The sequence below is a fragment of the Typha latifolia genome, chromosome 9 (genome assembly GCF_019914945.1).
Source record: "Typha latifolia isolate L0001 chromosome 9, TyphaL0001v2, whole genome shotgun sequence".
Taxonomy (NCBI): Eukaryota; Viridiplantae; Streptophyta; class Magnoliopsida; order Poales; family Typhaceae; genus Typha; species Typha latifolia.
The window spans coordinates 9850118-9868336 of record NC_133094.1 but is presented as its reverse complement, the minus strand read 5'-3'; the positions used below and the strand labels follow the sequence as shown (position 1 = coordinate 9868336).

General features: G+C 44.5%; 1 protein-coding gene across 1 annotated transcript; it reads right to left on the bottom strand.

Annotated features, from left to right (window-relative positions):
* Positions 1-16416: 16416 nt before the first annotated feature.
* Positions 16417-16809, bottom strand: LOC140795092 (uncharacterized mitochondrial protein AtMg00860-like). Its single transcript, XM_073147470.1, has one exon. The coding sequence runs from the start codon at positions 16807-16809 to the stop codon at positions 16417-16419; it is 393 nt and encodes a 130-aa protein (XP_073003571.1).
* Positions 16810-18219: the final 1410 nt, after the last annotated feature.

Genomic DNA, 18219 nt, shown 5'->3' with positions numbered 1-18219 from the left:
GTCGAGCTCCAATTATGTTCTAGCTAAACCCGAGCTACTCATTTATTTTGACACCATGTGAAAGGGGAGAAAGAAATTAAAAAAAGAAATATTCTTAGAATATTTCTTTGTATATATGCCTATGGATCTAGAGGGAAATCTATAATCATATCAAACTAACTCGGAGCTCCAAAAAAGATGGGTTTATCGAAGAAAAGAAATGAAACTATGTATTAATCCAACAAATATAAATATATATATATATAAGTAATACATATATTTATGTATAAAAGTTTAATTATAACTTAATTAATTAATAATTAAACTAATTACAATTAACAATAATAAACATATTATTGAATATATATATATATATATATATATGATTAATTGCCTAAATAATCTATTTTGCATTAACTAAAAATAAAATTTCATAAAATAGAAAATAAAAAATTACTGTTGCCATAGAGGAGAATGGAAACCGAGGGAGAAGAAAAGTAAAAATAGAAGAAGGGAATGAAGAAGAAGAAGAGAGGAGAAAGAGGAGGGGGCTCGTCGGCCTCTTGTTGGGGGCTTGATTCTGACAAACTGAGAAAGAGAGGAAGAAAAAGAGAGAGAAAGAGAAGTGAGAAGAGAGGAAAATGAGGCTCACCTTGGTGGCGGCGGTGGAGACCGTAGACCATGTCGGCAAGATCAAGAGAGAAAGAGAGAGGAGAGAGAGAAAGAGAGAGAAGAGAGAGAAGAGAGAGAGAGAGAAAAACCGAGAGTGGGAGGGAGAGATATATATACAGGGAGAATGCGATGGCAAGAGGGCTTGCTGTGCTAGTTGATCGGCCAACTGTTTAGGGCATGTGGTGCCCCCAATGCAGCGCCTGGCTACATGTGCACAACTATGCCTGGCCTCGTCGTTCCCATATAATATATATATATATATATTTTCACCTTTTTATTTTTTTTATTTTTAGGGTTAGCTTGTAATATATAGGCTAGAAATTAATTTCAATTCATGCTTGATCCTACCTAGGCTCTATCAAGCTTTGCGTTACTCTTCTAACCAATACACCATAATATTAAACATATAATCAAATTAATTATATTTATTATTTATAATATATATAATAATGATAAAAATGAAATTGTATCAAAAACACCATAATTTTATTATTATTATTATTTACACCGTACCATATAGAGATTTATTGTTCAACCCATTTATTTTGCTTTTAGTGCCAACTAATTTTAAGTTAACACCAACTAATGGAATAATTAATGTTAAATTTCAGAACACCTAAAATATTTCTCATTTTACTTTAAAATTGGGATCTTTTTTACCTTTAATTTTAAACTCACTCAAGGGTATTAAGGTCATTGTGCAACTCTAACTAACTAAACTTATTTAAATAATAACCGACTATAACTCTCTCTCTCTGTCATCTTTGTTATAAGCTCTCGTACTCGGCTCACTACGCTCTCAGCTATCTGCGATCTCGGCTCTCCGCGCTATCGGCACTCAACGCTCTGGGCTCTCTGCGCTCTCGGCTCCCTTTGCTCTCGGTTCTCTGCGCGCTCGGAGTTCTTTCGTTCTCTTGGTTTCATTTTAATTTTTTCCTTTGCCTTCTTGTAGAATTGTGAGATGGGGAAACTAGAGAAAGGCATCAGAAGAAAAAGAAGGACGGCAAGCAGCCTCTGGTTTGGTGGCAGAAAAAAATATAAACTTCAGTCATCAGCTTCTATAGAAGTTCATCAAGGCACCAGTTTTTGTTAATTGCAGTCACTGTCTTTCATTTCTATTCAAAAGTCAAGGAAAAATTCATATGTGAAAATTGTCTATTTTTTCTTTGTATATAAATTCACCTAGCAAACTTACATTTTCTTTTAATCCTTGTTTTCTCATATTATTAATAAAACTGTGAAGTTCTTCTTTCTGCTATCAGACTACATGTGTGTTCATAGAATATTTACTAATTTATTTTATATAAATGATCTATTATACAAATAAAATAATCTCTTTTCAACTCTAAACTTATACATTACATATTATATTTGACAATAGAAAACTACATTTTACATACCCTGTGGTTTGGCCTAAACTCACCACCTTCTTATAATTTTATTTATATTATTTTACTCTTTTATGATTATATTTAAATTAAAGCTTTTATAGTTTCTATCAACTTTGATCAAACCATGGGTTAAATTTTAAAATCCTTATTAGAGACAAAATTGTCGATGATCGGATAAGTTTTCTAACACATCTAAAATAAATAAAATATTAAGCAAATATATATTTTTTTCATCATATATTTATTATTTAAAATTTAATTGGTATTATTTTAGATGCATTTGAAACTTTACTGAATCCTCTATAATTTTGTCTTCAACGAGGATTGCACTAAAATGACACAAATAAAATTATAAGGAAGAAAAAAAATTTATGCTTCACACATTACCGTAAAATTTTTCCTTTTAGCAACTATTAGCTTTTATCATCAGAAGATAACAGTGAGAGCGAATTTATGTCATGGCTGTCAAACTTTTATTGATGTTTTTCTCCTATGATAAAACTCATAGGATTTTAATTCAAATTTTTTTCAATCGATTACTCTAAATTTAAATGGTTATTTTAGTCTTTTAAATTAAAATTCTACATCAAAACTATAAGTGCCAGGAATAAAATTTCAGTAAACTTTAAATTAAAACAAAGGTGGAAATTTTTTCTTTTTTTTCTTTTCCAACTTCATTAAGTTTTTATTTTTTATATACAAAAAGGAGCCTGCATTTCGTAATCGATGTGAAAAATAAAGTTTTCCCTTTTGATATTTGCAAATTGACTCCTTTTTATTGGAATAGTTGCAAAAAAATAACCTCATAAATGTATAGTCATAATATCATATTTTTTACGAAAAATATCCTTCCAAAATTTTATGCATAAGGTGAGAAAGAAATAAAATAATATTTCTATGAGCAAGGGATGTTTAGCTATGTCCAGATATATCTAAGAAACAAAGCTAGGGTTAGAATAGTTTTTCTTTCCTCAAAGTTAAAGACTAAATATGACACTCCATAGAATTTAAAAAAAAAAAAAACTCACATGAGTATTTTTTTTTGTCATTTGAGATTTATGATTAATTTAAAATTACTCTAAGTTAGTTCCATCTAATGTAAGGTTTACTCAATTAATGTCAAAAATACGACGTAAATGATAATAATTGCAAAAAGGAAATGTGTAAAGTTGTAAGAATATCTTTTTTTTAAAGCATTCTTTAATGTAAGGTTACAATGGAAGTTTCCCATAGGGTCATTCATCCAGCCTAAAGATTATGATCTCAATTCTTAGCCCAAGTTTGCACTAGAATCAGACTACTCTAGCAAAGTTATAGTAAAGGAGGAGATGGTCGACAGTGTAATGGCCATCAAAGGAGAGGGTGTGTAACCGAGCTAGATTGGTGGTGTAACTGGCGTTGGTACAGAGAAGGTGGGCAATGGCGGTTGTAGATGAGGATCGAATGATTCGGTGAAGGTCTGGAGGGGAGATGGTGGTTGTGGTGGGGGAGTTTGGTAGTGGGTGGCGTCAAGGCTAGGGGAAGAAGATGGCTGGGTTGTAGTGTGGGTAATGTGAGAGGGAGGCTGCGGTTGCGTGAGCTAAAGGAATGGAGTAGTGGGGAGTGGGTGAAGTGGACGTGTGGGCTTAACCACTCTATCAGAATCTTTGTCTACATCCTCCCGTATTTGCTTCGTCACCTCCTGGCCAGAACTCTCACCGGCTCCACTAGGTCGAGTATGTCCACGTCCACAACTTGGTCTATCTTGACTTGAGCTTTCAGGACTAAAATATGAAACACTAAATGGACACAGATTCCTTAGGCAATGCCAATTTGTATGTTACCAGGCCTAGTCTCTCAAGCACTCGGAATGGCTTAAAGTACTAGTGCACTAGTTTTTCGTTGTGTGCCGGTCTCAGAGTCACCTGCCGATACGACTGAACACGCACGAACACTAGGTCGCTAATTGCAAACTCCTGCACACGATGCTTGCGATCATAGACATGCGTCATACAGTTATGCGCCTCCTTTGTGTGGGTCCTTAGCCCCCTTCGTGTAGCATCTCTATCAATCAGCTTTAGGTTCGTCCTCATCTGCGCTGTAAAGGCCAAGGGATCATAGGTCTGCAAGGTCGGTGGTGGCCTACTGTAGATTGCCTCAAAGGGGGTCATTTGAATGCTAGTGAGAAAGACAGTGTTGTAGGACCACTCCGTCCAAGGCAGGTACTCTAGCCACCTCTTGGGGCGCTCTCCCACAAAATAACGAAGATACTACTCGTTGCCTTGGTTCACCACCTCGGTTTGGCCATTTGTCTGCACATGGAGGCTGAATCGAGGTCTAACTGGGTCCCCTATAGTGTGAAGTACTTCGTCCAAAAGTCACTGATGAAGGCCCGATCTCTGTCTAAGGCTATGGAATATGGTATGCCATGGAGCTTGCTGACGTTGCATACAAATACCTCCGCTACGGTCTTTGACTAGAATGGGTGCACTAGGGCTGCGAAGTGGGTATACTTGCTCAGCCTGTGATATGACTGGGATGGGACCTAGTTATCTCGGGCTGAATTTCTCTTGTTTCTTTCTAAAATAAATTTTTTTTCTATAGGTCGCGTTTCGAACATCCTCGTTCGAACGCCTGCATATGTTCACAAATACGAAATACCGCCAGACATGTTTAGCGTGTTCGATCGCGTTTGGAAGCCCTTGTTTGAACGCCTGCATATGTTCGTAAACACAGTGAACGCATTTAGCGCGTTCGAACACGATCGGCGAACCTGCACTCTTCTAGGGCTTTCTTTTGATAATTTTGCTTGTTAGGTTAGCCTCTAAATATGTGGAAGGCAACCTTATAATCATTATTGAATGAGTTGAATTCCTTTCCCCAAATCTTCTGTGCGCCTTCTCTCTCATTCTCTCCCACTATGGCTATGCCGTCTCTAATCTCCTCGTCTAGCCTATCCCCCTAGACCCATAGGTCTTCTCTCCTTTATACCTAAATATTATCCATTGATATCAAGATCATATCATTGGTATTAGAGTCACCGGTTCTCGGACTCATGAACACCACAAGAGCAATGGCCAATCGATGCACCACAATGGAGGTCATGGAGGTACCCATGGAGACCAAACCTAATATGCCCTCAATGCCGATGCGTAGAGCGGATGCGAGCACGAGCGTGACCTCGACTGGTTTGGTGCCTGACATGGATCCAACCTTGGTCTCCCTCTTCTAACAAATGATGGATCTACAACAGACGCAGTAGGAAGAGATAAGAGGAATGAGGGAAGAGTTGTGAAACCTCGCAGCCACCGTGCACATGCCAGAAATTCCAATGCCAACAAATCCAACTACGATGCTGTTGCCTCAACTCGGAGCTAGGGCAACCCTTGCCCAAAATGTACCCTTCCTGCCACCACCTAACGGCCCTAAAGGACCTTACCAAGGTCCCTATGATCTACCAGGGTTGCGGAGCGGGCACGTCCAAATCTAAATCTCAACCGCGCCAAGGTGGATGCGAGTTGGCCGAATCGGGATGATCACAGTTGGCACCATGAGAGAGATGATTGGAGGCACCAAGAAAATAATGTATCAATTCTACATCCTTCTAACATTGGACCTAAACTCGTGTATGATGCGGGGCGCGATAATACTGTGCACGGAAGAACGGGGAGGCTCAAGTTCCCTAAGTTCCAAGGAGGTAATCCTTTAGATTGGATTTTTCGTGTTGAATAATATTTTATGTATCAAGGAACAACAGAAGTTGCCAAGGTGTTGTTGGCAAGCTTCCACTTGGAAGGTGCAGCATTACATTGGTATCAATCTGTGAGCGCACACCAAGTGTTCGGTGGATGGCCGGTGTTCGTAAACGCCCTATCTAGGCACTTTGGAACCACAAGCTTTGAGGACTACAACGCCACTCTACCAAAGCTTATCCAAAAGACATCGGTTATTGCTTACCAAGAGGAGTTTGAACGAATCAGCAATCAGTGCCGACCACAATGGCCACAAGAAATCCTAATCAGCACTTTCATTTCTGGGTTACGCGAGGAGATTCAGGCTGATGTACTTTCTCTACGACCCAGGACCTTGAGCAAGGCCTTTGAAGACACCACTAGGATGGACCGGAAGAATCAAGCCTTGAGGAGTGCTAACAAACTCGATTGGAACAATAGGTTTATGCCATGGGCAACTAGGGCGATTGGTGCGACGAGTATAGTTGCTAGAGCACCAACGGCCACAATAGGGCCGCAGACCATTCCAAGGCTTGTGCTAGGAGTGCGAGGAGGTGGAGCACCTCCCGGGGTCCGTACTCTTACACCTGCACAGGTGGAAGAGCGACGAACAAATGGGTTATGCTTCAGATGTGATGAGAGGTTCACTTTGGGCCATTGTTGCACCAAGGTGACGTGCAGCGTTATGTTGATCGATGGACATGAGAATGAAACAGAGGAGCATGATGGTGATGGCTAGGTGACTAAGGAGATTGAGGAGGAGACATATGGGGAGCTAGAGGAAGAGGTACCAGCCGAGATATCTATGCATGCTTATTCTGGCATGAGCGCCTCAAAGACCCTACGAATGGACATACTAGTCAAGAAACAATGTGCATCGACATAGGAAGCACGTACAATTTCTTAGATGAGCGGCTCGTATGGAGAATTGGGCTTGAGGTGGAACCCACCATCGGCTTCGAGGTGACCATCGGTGACGGCACCAAACTCCGGGGTGACAGCATATGTAGGAGCGTCTCCATCCGGGTGCAAGGCCACAACTTCATTGTGGATTTGTATCCACTGGCTCTTCGAGGAGCGGATGTGGTCTTAGGTACCCAGTAGCTGTAGAGCCTTGGTCTAGTGACCTTCGACTTCTCACAAATGCGGCTCACTTTTCGGCGAGACGGACGGGTCATACAGCTTGACGGGGTACGTACATAGCCAAGCCCCACTCTTCGGCCATTGATTGGAGCTCCCCGAGTTGGCGAGCCATCGTACTTCCTCCAATTGCATTGACCGAACCTGAGACCCTTCCTAGCTCAGGTACACGTGATGATTTGGAGCTTGTGTTGACTAACTTTGCTTCCCTATTTGAGGCTCCACGGGGACTACCACTCGTGAGACACGCCGATCACAGGATCGAGATCATTCCAAGAGGAAAACTAGCCAACATTCAGCCCTACCATTATCCTTATGTCAAAATTCTTATTCATCACTAGTGCTGCTGGTATGAAAGAAGGACGGGAGCTAGCAGTTTTGCATGGACTATCACATGATGAATGACATCACTGTCAAGGATCGGTACTCGATACCTGCCATAGAAGAGTTGTTGGATGAGTTGACAGGAGCGTCATATTTTAGCAAGCTCGATCTCCGCGCCGGCTACATTAGATTCGCATGCGAGCAGGGGACGTTCACAAAATGACATTCGGGACTCACGACGGACACTATGAGTTTCGGGTAATGTTATTTGGGTTGACAAACACACCGGTGACCTTCCAAGGGTTGATGAATGACATATTCCGCCCACTCCTTAGGCAGTATGTGTTGGTATTTTTTGATGACATTTTAGTGTATAGTAGAACTTGGGAGGAGCACTTAGTTCATTTGCGTTCAATGTTGGGACTATTAATGGATCAATCTCTAAAGGTGAAGAAAAGTAAATGCCCTTATGGAGAGTGTAGAGTAGAGTATCTCGGCCACATCATTTTGGCCACAACCAGCGACGGTTCGTGAGTTGCGGGGGTTCCTTGGCCTGACAAGGTACTACCTCAAATTTATGGTAGGTTATGGGAAGATTGTGGCACCCCTCACTTCATTGCTGGAGAAGGATGCATTCCAGTGGACTGAGTCAGCGACGAAGGCATTTAAGAAGCTGAAGACCGCCATGGCAACCGTACCAGTGTTGGCGCTACCCGATTTCACAAAGCCACTCGGGCATTGGGGCTATTCTTATGCAGTCTGGGAGTCCTATTGTTTATCTCAGCAAGACGTTATCAAAGAGGTCACAACATCTTTCCACATATGAACGAGAGATGCTTGCTATCCTACAGGCGGTGACAAAGTAGAGACCATACTTGATCGGACGATGATTTATAATCTGAACGGACTAGCGGAGTTTGCTATTCTTTATGAGACAGCGGGTTCACACTCCGACACAGCAGAGATGGGTCACCAAATTGCTATGATATGATTATGAATTGCAGTACATGAAAGGGACAGAGAATAGGGCGGCGGATGCACTCTCATGGCAACCCACACCTGCCAAGCTTGCGGCCTATTCCACACCTATGTTTCCCTTTCTTTGTGATTTGAGGACTGCCAGTGCCGCAGATCCATAGGTGTCCAGGTTGATACATGAGCTAGAGAGTGATCCCATGAGAAACCCTGAGCTTGAGAGTAGAGGAGGACTACTAATAGATCACGGGCGCATCCGAGTACCTAGTGATGATGACTTGTGGAGGTGACTCATAGATTTCTTCCATTCCACACTGGAGGCGGGACACGAGGGTCTCTTGAGGACCTACAAGAGGCTATCAAAGAGCTGTACATGGGTTGGAATGAAGAAGGAGCTGAAGAGATTCGTGCGGGATTGTGATATTTGTTAGCGGGCAAAGATCGATTCCTTGATGCTGGCTAGACTTCTATAGCCTTTACCCATTCTAGAGTGCATTTGGGAGGATATCTACATGGATTTCATTGAGGGGCTACCTCCAGTGAGAGAGTATTTTGTCATCTTCATCGTGGTAGACAGGCTGAGCAAGTATGCTCACTTCTCAACCCTGGCACACCCATATTCGGTGAAGGCAGTTACAGAGGTGTTCGTGCGCAACGTGGCCAAGCTTCATGGTATGCCGTGCTCGATGGTGTCCGACTGTGATAAAGTCTCTATCAGTGACTTCTGGACGGAGTACTTCACACTTTAAAGGACCCGGTTAAACCTTACTTCAACTTACCACCCTCAGACGGATAGCCAGACTAAGGTAGTTAACTGGGCTATTGAGCAGTATTTGCGATGCTTTGTTGAAGAGCGACTAGGAAGATGGCGCGGTTACCTTCCTTGGGCAGAGTGGTCATACAATACTGCATTTCACACTAGCATAGGGATGACACCCTTTGAAATAGTGTATGGCAGACCCCTACCCTCCTTACGGACATATGACCCAAAGGCAACAGTGGCGCGGACGGAGGTCAATCTAGAGTTGATGGATCGAGACGCGACCTTATGGAGGCTTAGGACCCACATGGCAGCAGCACAAAATCGCATGAAGCAAATCTATTAGAATCGCGGTCAGGGATCTTGTGTTTGTGCGCGTTCAGCCTTATCGACAAGTGATGCTAAGACCTGTGCGCAATCAAAAGTTGGTGCACTGCTACTTTAGGTCCTTTCGTATATTGGAGCGAGTTGGCCTAGTTGCATATAGATTGGAGCTTCCTGAGGGATCGCGAATGCATCCCATATTCCATTTATCCTTGCTATGAGCTCGAGTAGGCGTCGACCAGATGGTGGGGTCAGATATACCGGAGCCGATTGAAGAGATGAGAGCTCTGGAACTAGTTCGTGTACTGGCTAGACGTAGACGACGTCAAGCAGGACGGCTAGAGACAGAGATCCTAGTAGAGTGGCTTAGCAAGCCATTTGACGAGTCTACATGGAAGCTAGAATCAGACATCATTGATCGTTTCCCTCATTTCATGCCTTGAGGACAAGGTAGCGGAAGCATGATGGATTGATATGACTAGGATGGGACCCAGTTATCTCGGGCTGAATTTATCTTATTTCTTTCTAAAATAAAATATTTTCTGTAGGTCGCGTTCGAACCAAGGAATCGCATTCGAATGCCCCCATTTGAATGTCAGCATACGTTCGCAAATACAGTAGACGTGTTTAGCGCATTCAATCGCGTTTGAACGCCCTCGTTCAAACACTTGCATACGTTCGCAAACACAGTGAATGCATTTAGCGCGTTCCAACATGCTCGATCGCGTACAAATGCGATAGGCGAACCTGCACTCTTCTAGGGCTTTCTTTTGATTAGTTTGCTTGTTAGGTTAGTCTCTAAATATGTGGAAGGCAACCTTATAATTATTATTGAATGAATTGAGTTTCTTCCCCTAAATCTTCTCCTCCCCTTCTCTCTCATTCTCTCCCACCTTAGCTATGCCGTCTCTAATATCCTCATCTGGCCTATCCCTCTAGACCCATAGGAAAGGCCCACTTCTTCCTCTTCTTCTCCTCTCCTTTTTACCTCAATATTGCCCATTGATATCAAGATCACATCAGCCTGTCTACCATCACAAATACGACAGAGTACCGTCGCACTACTAGTAGCCTCTCAATGAAATCTATAGAGATGTCCTCCCAAACCCGCTCTAGAATCAATAAGGGCTGTAATAAACCTACTTATATGAGGGAGTCAGTCTTCACCCGCTGGCACACCTCACACGCCCTCACGTGCGCTATCACTGCCTTCTTCATCCTAGCCCACGTATAGCTTTACTGATACGATTCAGACTTCACCGATGTCGTCTCGAGCATGGAAATACTTTAAGGGTGTCTTTGTTTTTTGTTTTAGTGTTTAATTCTTGAAAAAATAAGTTTTCTGTATGTCGCGTTCGAACGCGGGTGGAGTGCGTTCGAACGCGGGTGGAGTGCGTTCGAACGCGGTTGTGAACGCCTGCATCAGGTTCGCACATCCAAAGAGTGTGAATTGTGCGTTCGAACACCACATTCAAATATGCCTGCGAACGCCTGCATCGTATTCGCAAATTCATAGAAGTGCGAAAAATGTGCGTTCAAACGTGATCGGGCGCGTTCGAACGTGGTCGGCGAAAATATAATGTTTAGGATTATTTTTGAATTGTTTGGTTAGCCTCCAAAGGTGTGGATGGCAACCATGGAGTCATTATTGAATGAATTGAGTTTTGCCCTAGCCTCCTTCATCTTCTTCTCTCTCATTCTCTCATTCCTCGGCATCGCCGCTTCTAGCCTCCCTCGACCAGCCAATCACCCTAAACCCTTAGGGGCGGCCCACTCCTCCCCCTTCTTCCAATCTATCCAATGCCTTGCCCTAACCTTTCCATCACCCATAATCCTTCCACCACCACTTATTCACTGGTTCCACCCCGCTAATGCCGGTCCACCAACCTCCACACCATCACCAAGGATTTCGTGCCTCCATCCACGGATCCTAAGATAAACTCCTCGATGTCCTCCCACTAATCGGATGATATCTTGAGATCCCAATATCCGATTCACCTGAAACTTAATTTTTTGGAAAGCTCTTTTCTGGGGCTACAACATATCAAAATATCACATTGATCCGACGGTGGAATATTTCGAGATATTTTTCCAAAGTTTCATGTCAGGTCCTGTCTAGATCTGAAAATCGGGATAGATCGAACCTTGGCCTAAAGGGGAGATCGTATCAAGCTGGTATCAGAGCCACCGTTCCTCAAATACGCGCTTCCTATGACGACAACTAGAGCCATGGCTGCACGGCGAGATGAGGAAGAAGAGATTCTCCCAATAGAGGAGGGGGAAATGGTTGCGAGGACTTCCACCCGTGGAACTGCCCTATCAAATCAGAACACGGAAGAACCTAGTGTTCAAGCCATGTTGGGGTCTCTTTCCGAACAAATGGCCATCAACAACCAGATGATGATGGAGATGATGCGGGAATTACGGGCGACAACGGAAGCTATGGCGAACGGGAACGCACCATCGACCCCACGACGCGAGTCCACACATATGAACCCACCGCCACTGGTTCAACCTTTGCAACCATAAGAGCCGCTGCAGCCACCACCCTATGGGCAAAGACAAGCAAGGATGGTTCTACCAGGCCCAGTTGCAGGAGAACCCATCCGAAGAATGAACCACTATGGAGATCACCTTGGAGATCAAGATCCGTAGGCGGGGGGCAATACGACCCGGAACCACGGCTAGTTAATCAAAATCGAAGAAGGGATCATCAACCATTCATGATGTATCCTCCTCTAGTTAGACAAGGACTTGGACATGATCCGGATCGAGACAACAACATCCGTGGGCAAATCGTGCGTTCTCGAATTCCCTAAGTTCAAAGGTGGCGATCTGATCGATTGGTTGTATAAGGCAGAGCAATTCTTCGCATACTAGGGTACGGCGGAAGCATACAAGGTGACGCTTGCGAGCTTCCACCTTGAAGATGCGGCGCTTTATTGATTTCGAGTAGCCAATGCCAATGAGGTTATGGAAACTTGGGCTAACTTTTGCGCCGATATCACGCGACGATTTGGAGCGTCGGGGTATGAAGACTTCAATGCTCTCCTCTCAAAGACGGTGCAAAAGACCATGGCTGGGGCATATCAAGAAGTATTTGAGAGGATAAGTAGCCGATGACAACCCCCATGGACGGATCAGTAACTTCGTAGCACCTTCATCTCTGGGCTGCGGGGAGATATGCAAGCCGACGTGAGAGCTTTAAGGCCTAGAACTTTAAAGGAGGCCTTTGAAGATGCGGTGCTCATGGAAGACAAACATCGAGCCATAAAGTTACATCTGAAACAGAGCTGGACGAGCCAAGGAAGCCACAATCTAGCTCAATCAACCATAGCGGCAGGAAATGTTACCGGCATACCAAGAACCGTTGCTATAATGGTGCCTCCTCGAGTGCCCCTGAAGCCATCCCAAGATGTGAATTATGCGCCTAGAGGTCCGGGACAAGCACTCACACCTGTTCAAGTGGAGGAGCGAAGAGCCAAAGGCTTATGCTTTCGTTGTGACGAGAAATTTGTACCCGGGCATCGCTGTGCTAAACCGATGGGTGTGATGCTAATTGATAGATTGGAGGAGGCTGAGGATGAGATTGCAGATGAAGATTAGGGTGTGGCTGGACAGCAAGGAATAGCTGAGGAGCAACCTGTGAAGGACATGATGGCCAAGATCTCCCTCCACGCCTATTTCGTGACTGCGGTGCCGCGCCAAAGACTTTGCGGGTGAATGGTATAGTCAAGAAAACCACAGTGAGAATCTTGATCGACGCCGGATCCACCCACAACTTGATTGACAAGAAGCTCCTTAGGAAGATTGGGCTCGAGTCGGAACCCACGGAAGGGTTCGATGTGACGATTGGAGATGACACCACATTGCGAGCATATTTTATTTGTGGAAGTGTGGAATTGATGGTGCAAAACCAAACTTTCACATTGGATCTTTATCCGTTGGCCTTGCGAGGTGCCAACATTGTCTTGGGGACCCAATGACTTCAAAACTTGGGGCCCGTAATATTTGATTTTTTAAACCTCACACTGACATTTCAGAGGAATGGTTGAAGGGTGTTGCTGGATGGAAACCAATTACGGCAATGGCTGACGTTGCAACCACTATTGGGCCTTCCTTGTGTGGGGGGCCGAGCTCTACTATTGCAAATGGCTGTTGCTGAACTAGAACATCCACCACCAAAGAAAATAGCCACTGACATGCAAGATCTACTACAGGAATTCAAGGATCTCTTCGAGGAACCCCGAGGACTGCCACCAACCCGTCGGCACGACCATCGCATCCAGATCATCCCGGAGGCTGAACCAGCAAATGTTCGGCCTTATCGGTACCCGCATGTCCAGAAGGAAGAGATCAGCAAATTGGTGGGGAAAATGCTCGAGAAAGGGATTATTCAACTGAGTAGAAATGCCTACTCGTCGCTAGTGCTGCTGGTTCGGAAGAAAGACGGGAGTTGGCGATTTTGCATCGACTACCGAGCCTTGAATGCGATCACTGTCAAAGACCGATATCCAATACTAGTGATCGAGGAGCTGCTGGATGAACTTACAAGGTCGGCTTACTTCAACAAACTTGACTTAAGAGCGGGGTACTATCAAATCTGCATCGACCCGAAAGATGTGCATAAAACAGCTTTCCGAACTCACGATGGCCACTTTAAGTTTCGAGTTATGCCGTTTGGGCTCACCAATGCACCAGCCACCTTCCAAGGGCTGATGAATGACCTTTTTCGCCCGTTCTTGCATCAGTACATGCTTGTCTTCTTTGACGATATTCTAGTGTATAGCAAGAATTGGAGCGAGCACTTGCGGCATGTGCGTGAGGTGTTGAATATCTTGCGACAAAACCAGTTAAAAGTCAAGATGAGCAAGTGCCTTTGGGGAGAGTCACGAGTGGAGTACTTGGGACATATAATCTCAACGAGAGGAGTGGAAGCCGATTCAAACAAGATCAAGAATATGGTGGACTGGCCGATTCCCACTAATCAGTGAAAATTGAGGGGATTCCTTGGGTTGACTGGGTACTACCGGCGATTCGTTGCCAACTACGGTAAGATTGCTGCCCACTGACCTCCTTACTCAGAAAAGAAGGGTTTCAATGGACTGGCAAGGCGACGGAGGCCTTCGAAGCATTGAAGACAGCCATGTCTATCGCACCGGTTCTAGCACTATCGAATTTCAGCAAGCCCTTTGTGGTGGAATGCGACGCTTCAGGTGAGGGCATTAGAGCAGTTTTTATGCAAGAGGGCAGACCTGTGGCATATATGAGCAAGACATTGTCAAACCAGCCGCGACAACTATCCACCTACGAGCGCAAAATGCTAGCAATTCTGCACGCCGTCACCAAATGGCGACTCTACTTGATTGGCCAACGGTTTAGTATCTGCACGGACCAGCGTAGCTTACCCTACTTCATGGAGCAACGTGTGCACACCCTAGCACAGCAACAGTGGGCCACGAAACTCTTTGGGTATGACTACGAGCTAGTCTACAAAATGGGGATCGAGAACCGAGTGGCCGATGCCCTTTCGCGCCAACCGGACACAAGTGAGCTCGCCTATTTTTCAGCACCAAACTTTCCTCTATTTTCAAATATGTGGGGAACCAATGCAGAGGATCAAATCATGGAGGATCTTGAGTCAGGGTTCAAAGATCGCTTACCTAATTTCAAACCTTGAGGACAAGGTTGCGGAAGCATGGTGGATTGATACGATTTGGACTTCACCGATGTCATCTCGAGCATGGAAACACTTTAGGCGTGTCTTTGTTTTTTGTTTTAGTATTTAATTCTTAAAAAAATAAGTTTTCTGTATATCGCGTTTGAATGTGGGTGGACTGCGTTCGAACGCGGTTGTGAACGCCTGCTTCAAGTTCGCATATCCAGATAGTGCGAATTGTGCATTCGAACGTCGCGTTCGAACGCACTGCGCGAACGCCTGCATCGCGTTCGCAAATCCATAGAAGTACGAAAAATGTGCGTTCGAACGCAATCGGGTGCGTTTGAATGGGGTCGGCGAAAATGTAATGTTTAGGGTTATTTTTGAATTGTTTGGTTAGCCTCTAAAGGTGTGGATGGCAACCATGGAGTCATTATTGAATGAATTGAGTTGTCATTCATCGACGTCGCGGCTTCTAGCCTCCCTCGACTGGCCAATCACCATAAACCCTTAGGGGCAGCCCACTCCTCCCCCTTCTTTCAATCTATCCAACACATTGCCCTAACCCTTCCACCACCACTTATTCATCGGTGCCACCCTACTAACGCTGGTCCACCAACCTCCACCATCACCAAGGATTTCGTGCCTCTATCTATAGATCCTAAGATAGACTCCCCGATGTCCGCCTACTAATCGAATGATATCTCGAGATTTTAATATCTGATTCAACTAAAACTTGATTTGTTGGAAAGTTCTTTTCCTAAACTACAGTATATCAAAATCTCACATCGATCTGACGACGGCATCTTTTAGAATCTATTTCTAAAGTTTCGTGTCAGGTCTTGTCCAGATCTGAAAATTGGGATAGATCGAACCTTAGCCTAAAGGGGAGATCGTATCATTTACGAAAGTCGTTTGTAGGTCCTTAGTATGCCCTCATCTCTGGCCTCTGGAGTGAAATGGATATGGTCCATGAGTTGAGTGTGCAACCCATCATCTACTGGCATCTAGGTGCGCCCTCTGTCCAATAGTAATATATCGCAGCTCTCGAGCTCAGGGTGGCTCACCAGGCTATCCACTAGTTCCTACATCAACCTCAATATCTTTGGGTCAATTGTACTTGCTCTTCGGAGGTCCTTGAGGAATGGAAAACTCGGGATCGATATGGCCACATACTCCACTACTATGGGTTGCCGGGGTAATACATGTGCTGCCTTATTTTCGGCCCCCTTTTTGTACTGCAGCTTATACTCATAACCCAGCAATTTGGTGACACATCTCTATTATGCCAGAGTATGAATGTGCTGGCTCATAAAATAGTACAGGCTCCACTGATCTATCTAAATCACATATCATTTTCCAATCAAATAGGGCTATCATTTGGTTATTGCATGCAAAATGACGAATATCTCACTCATAAGTGGATGACTGCTGTGATCTCCCTGAAAATTTCTTGCTAAGATAAGCTATATGGCCCTCCTTCTACATGAGTATGATGTCAATCCCTTCCCAGGAGGCGTCACACTCAACCACAAACAAATGTCTGAAATCTGGCAAGGCTAGCACGGGGGTAGTGGTCATGGCGGCCTTCAACTCCTCGAAGGCTCGGGTGACCTCGTTAGTCCACTTGAACGCGTTCTTCCTCAGCAAGGATGTGAATGGGGCTCCTATCTTACTATATCTGGCCACGAACCAATGGTAGTAGCCCGTAAGGCCCAAGAAGCCGCGTAGCTCTTGGACGATCCTCAGTCGCGGCCAACCGACCATGCAAGAAACCTTGTTTGGATTAGTTGCCACCCCCTCATCTGAAATGATGTAGCCGAGGTACTCCACTGAGTGCTCTCCCCATAGGCACTTTCTCTGCTTCACCTTCATTGAGTGCTCAGCTAACAAGTTCAGCACAGCTCATAAGTGCTCCATGTGGTCCGACCACGTCCTATTGTACACAAGAATGTCATCAAAGAATACCAACACGTATCGCTGAAGGAGTGGTTAGAATATGTCGTTCATCAGGCCTAGGAATATCACTGGCCTGTTTGTCAACCCGAATGGCATGACTTTAAACTCGTAGTGTCCGTCGTGAGTTCAAAATGTTGTCTTATGCACATCCTCTGCTTGGACTCGGATCTGATGTTACCCCACATAGAGGTTGAGCTTGCTAAAGTAGGGTTCCCTTGTCAGCTCATCCAGCAGCTCCTCAATAATTGGTATAGGGTATCACTCCTTGACGGTGATGGCATTTAGCGTATGGTAGTCCACGCAAAAATGACAAATCTCGTCCTTCTTCCTCACTAGTAGAACCGGTGAAGAATACGTGCTCCGTCTTGGCTGGATGATACCTTGCCCTAACATCTCAGTGACTATCCTCGAGATTTCCTCCTTCTGCACATGTGGGTATCAGTAGGGCTGAACGTTGGTCAATTCATCCCTTGGCACAATCTTAATCTTGTGGTCAGTGCCTTAAATAGGGTGGCAAAGTCAGTAGGGAATTAGACTTGATCAACATGTTTACCTAAGCTTGGAACAGGCTCGAGTTTAGTCAGGGCCAATTGTAAAAAATAGGAAAGCTCTCCGGCGCTCGGCATACTAATTAGTGGCTGAGCATAGGGTGCAGCTGAGTCCAAACCCCATCTAATCTCACCACTTGTTCATCCCTCCGAAAGGTGAGCCGCATGTGTGAGAAGTCAAATGTAATCAGAATAAGGCTCTAGAGCCACTGGGTGCCCAAGACCACATCTACCCCAAAGAGTGTTAGGGGGTACAAGTCCACTATGATGGTTGACCCTGCACCCTCAATGAGACCCTATAGTAGATGCTCTCCGCTCAGAGCTTCGTGCCATCTCTAATGGTCACCTCAAAGCCAATGGTAGGCTTAGCCTCCAATCCAATCCTCTGCACGAGCCACTCTATTAAGATTTAGCTAGTTATAACTTTTTATTTTATTTTAGAAATAGCTTTTGTTTTGGAAGAATATAATTTCTAGCAGTCGCATTTGATATTAACATATTTTTTATGACAAATATCCTTCCAAAAGGTTTATGTGTAAGTAAGGGTATAAAAGAGCCGAGCCTAAGTGAACCGACTCTAGCTTAGTCTCGGCTTGATATTAATTTTTGAGCCTAGTTTTATGTTTAGGCTCGACTTAGCTCAACATGAGCTAAGCTCAAGTCAAGCCCAAGCTTGATTGGAGGAAGAGGATGAGGCGGGGCGGGGGGCTTGCTGAAGAAGGAGGAGGCGGTGCCACAATGGTGACTTGCAACCATAGGGTTAGGGTTAGATAGCGAT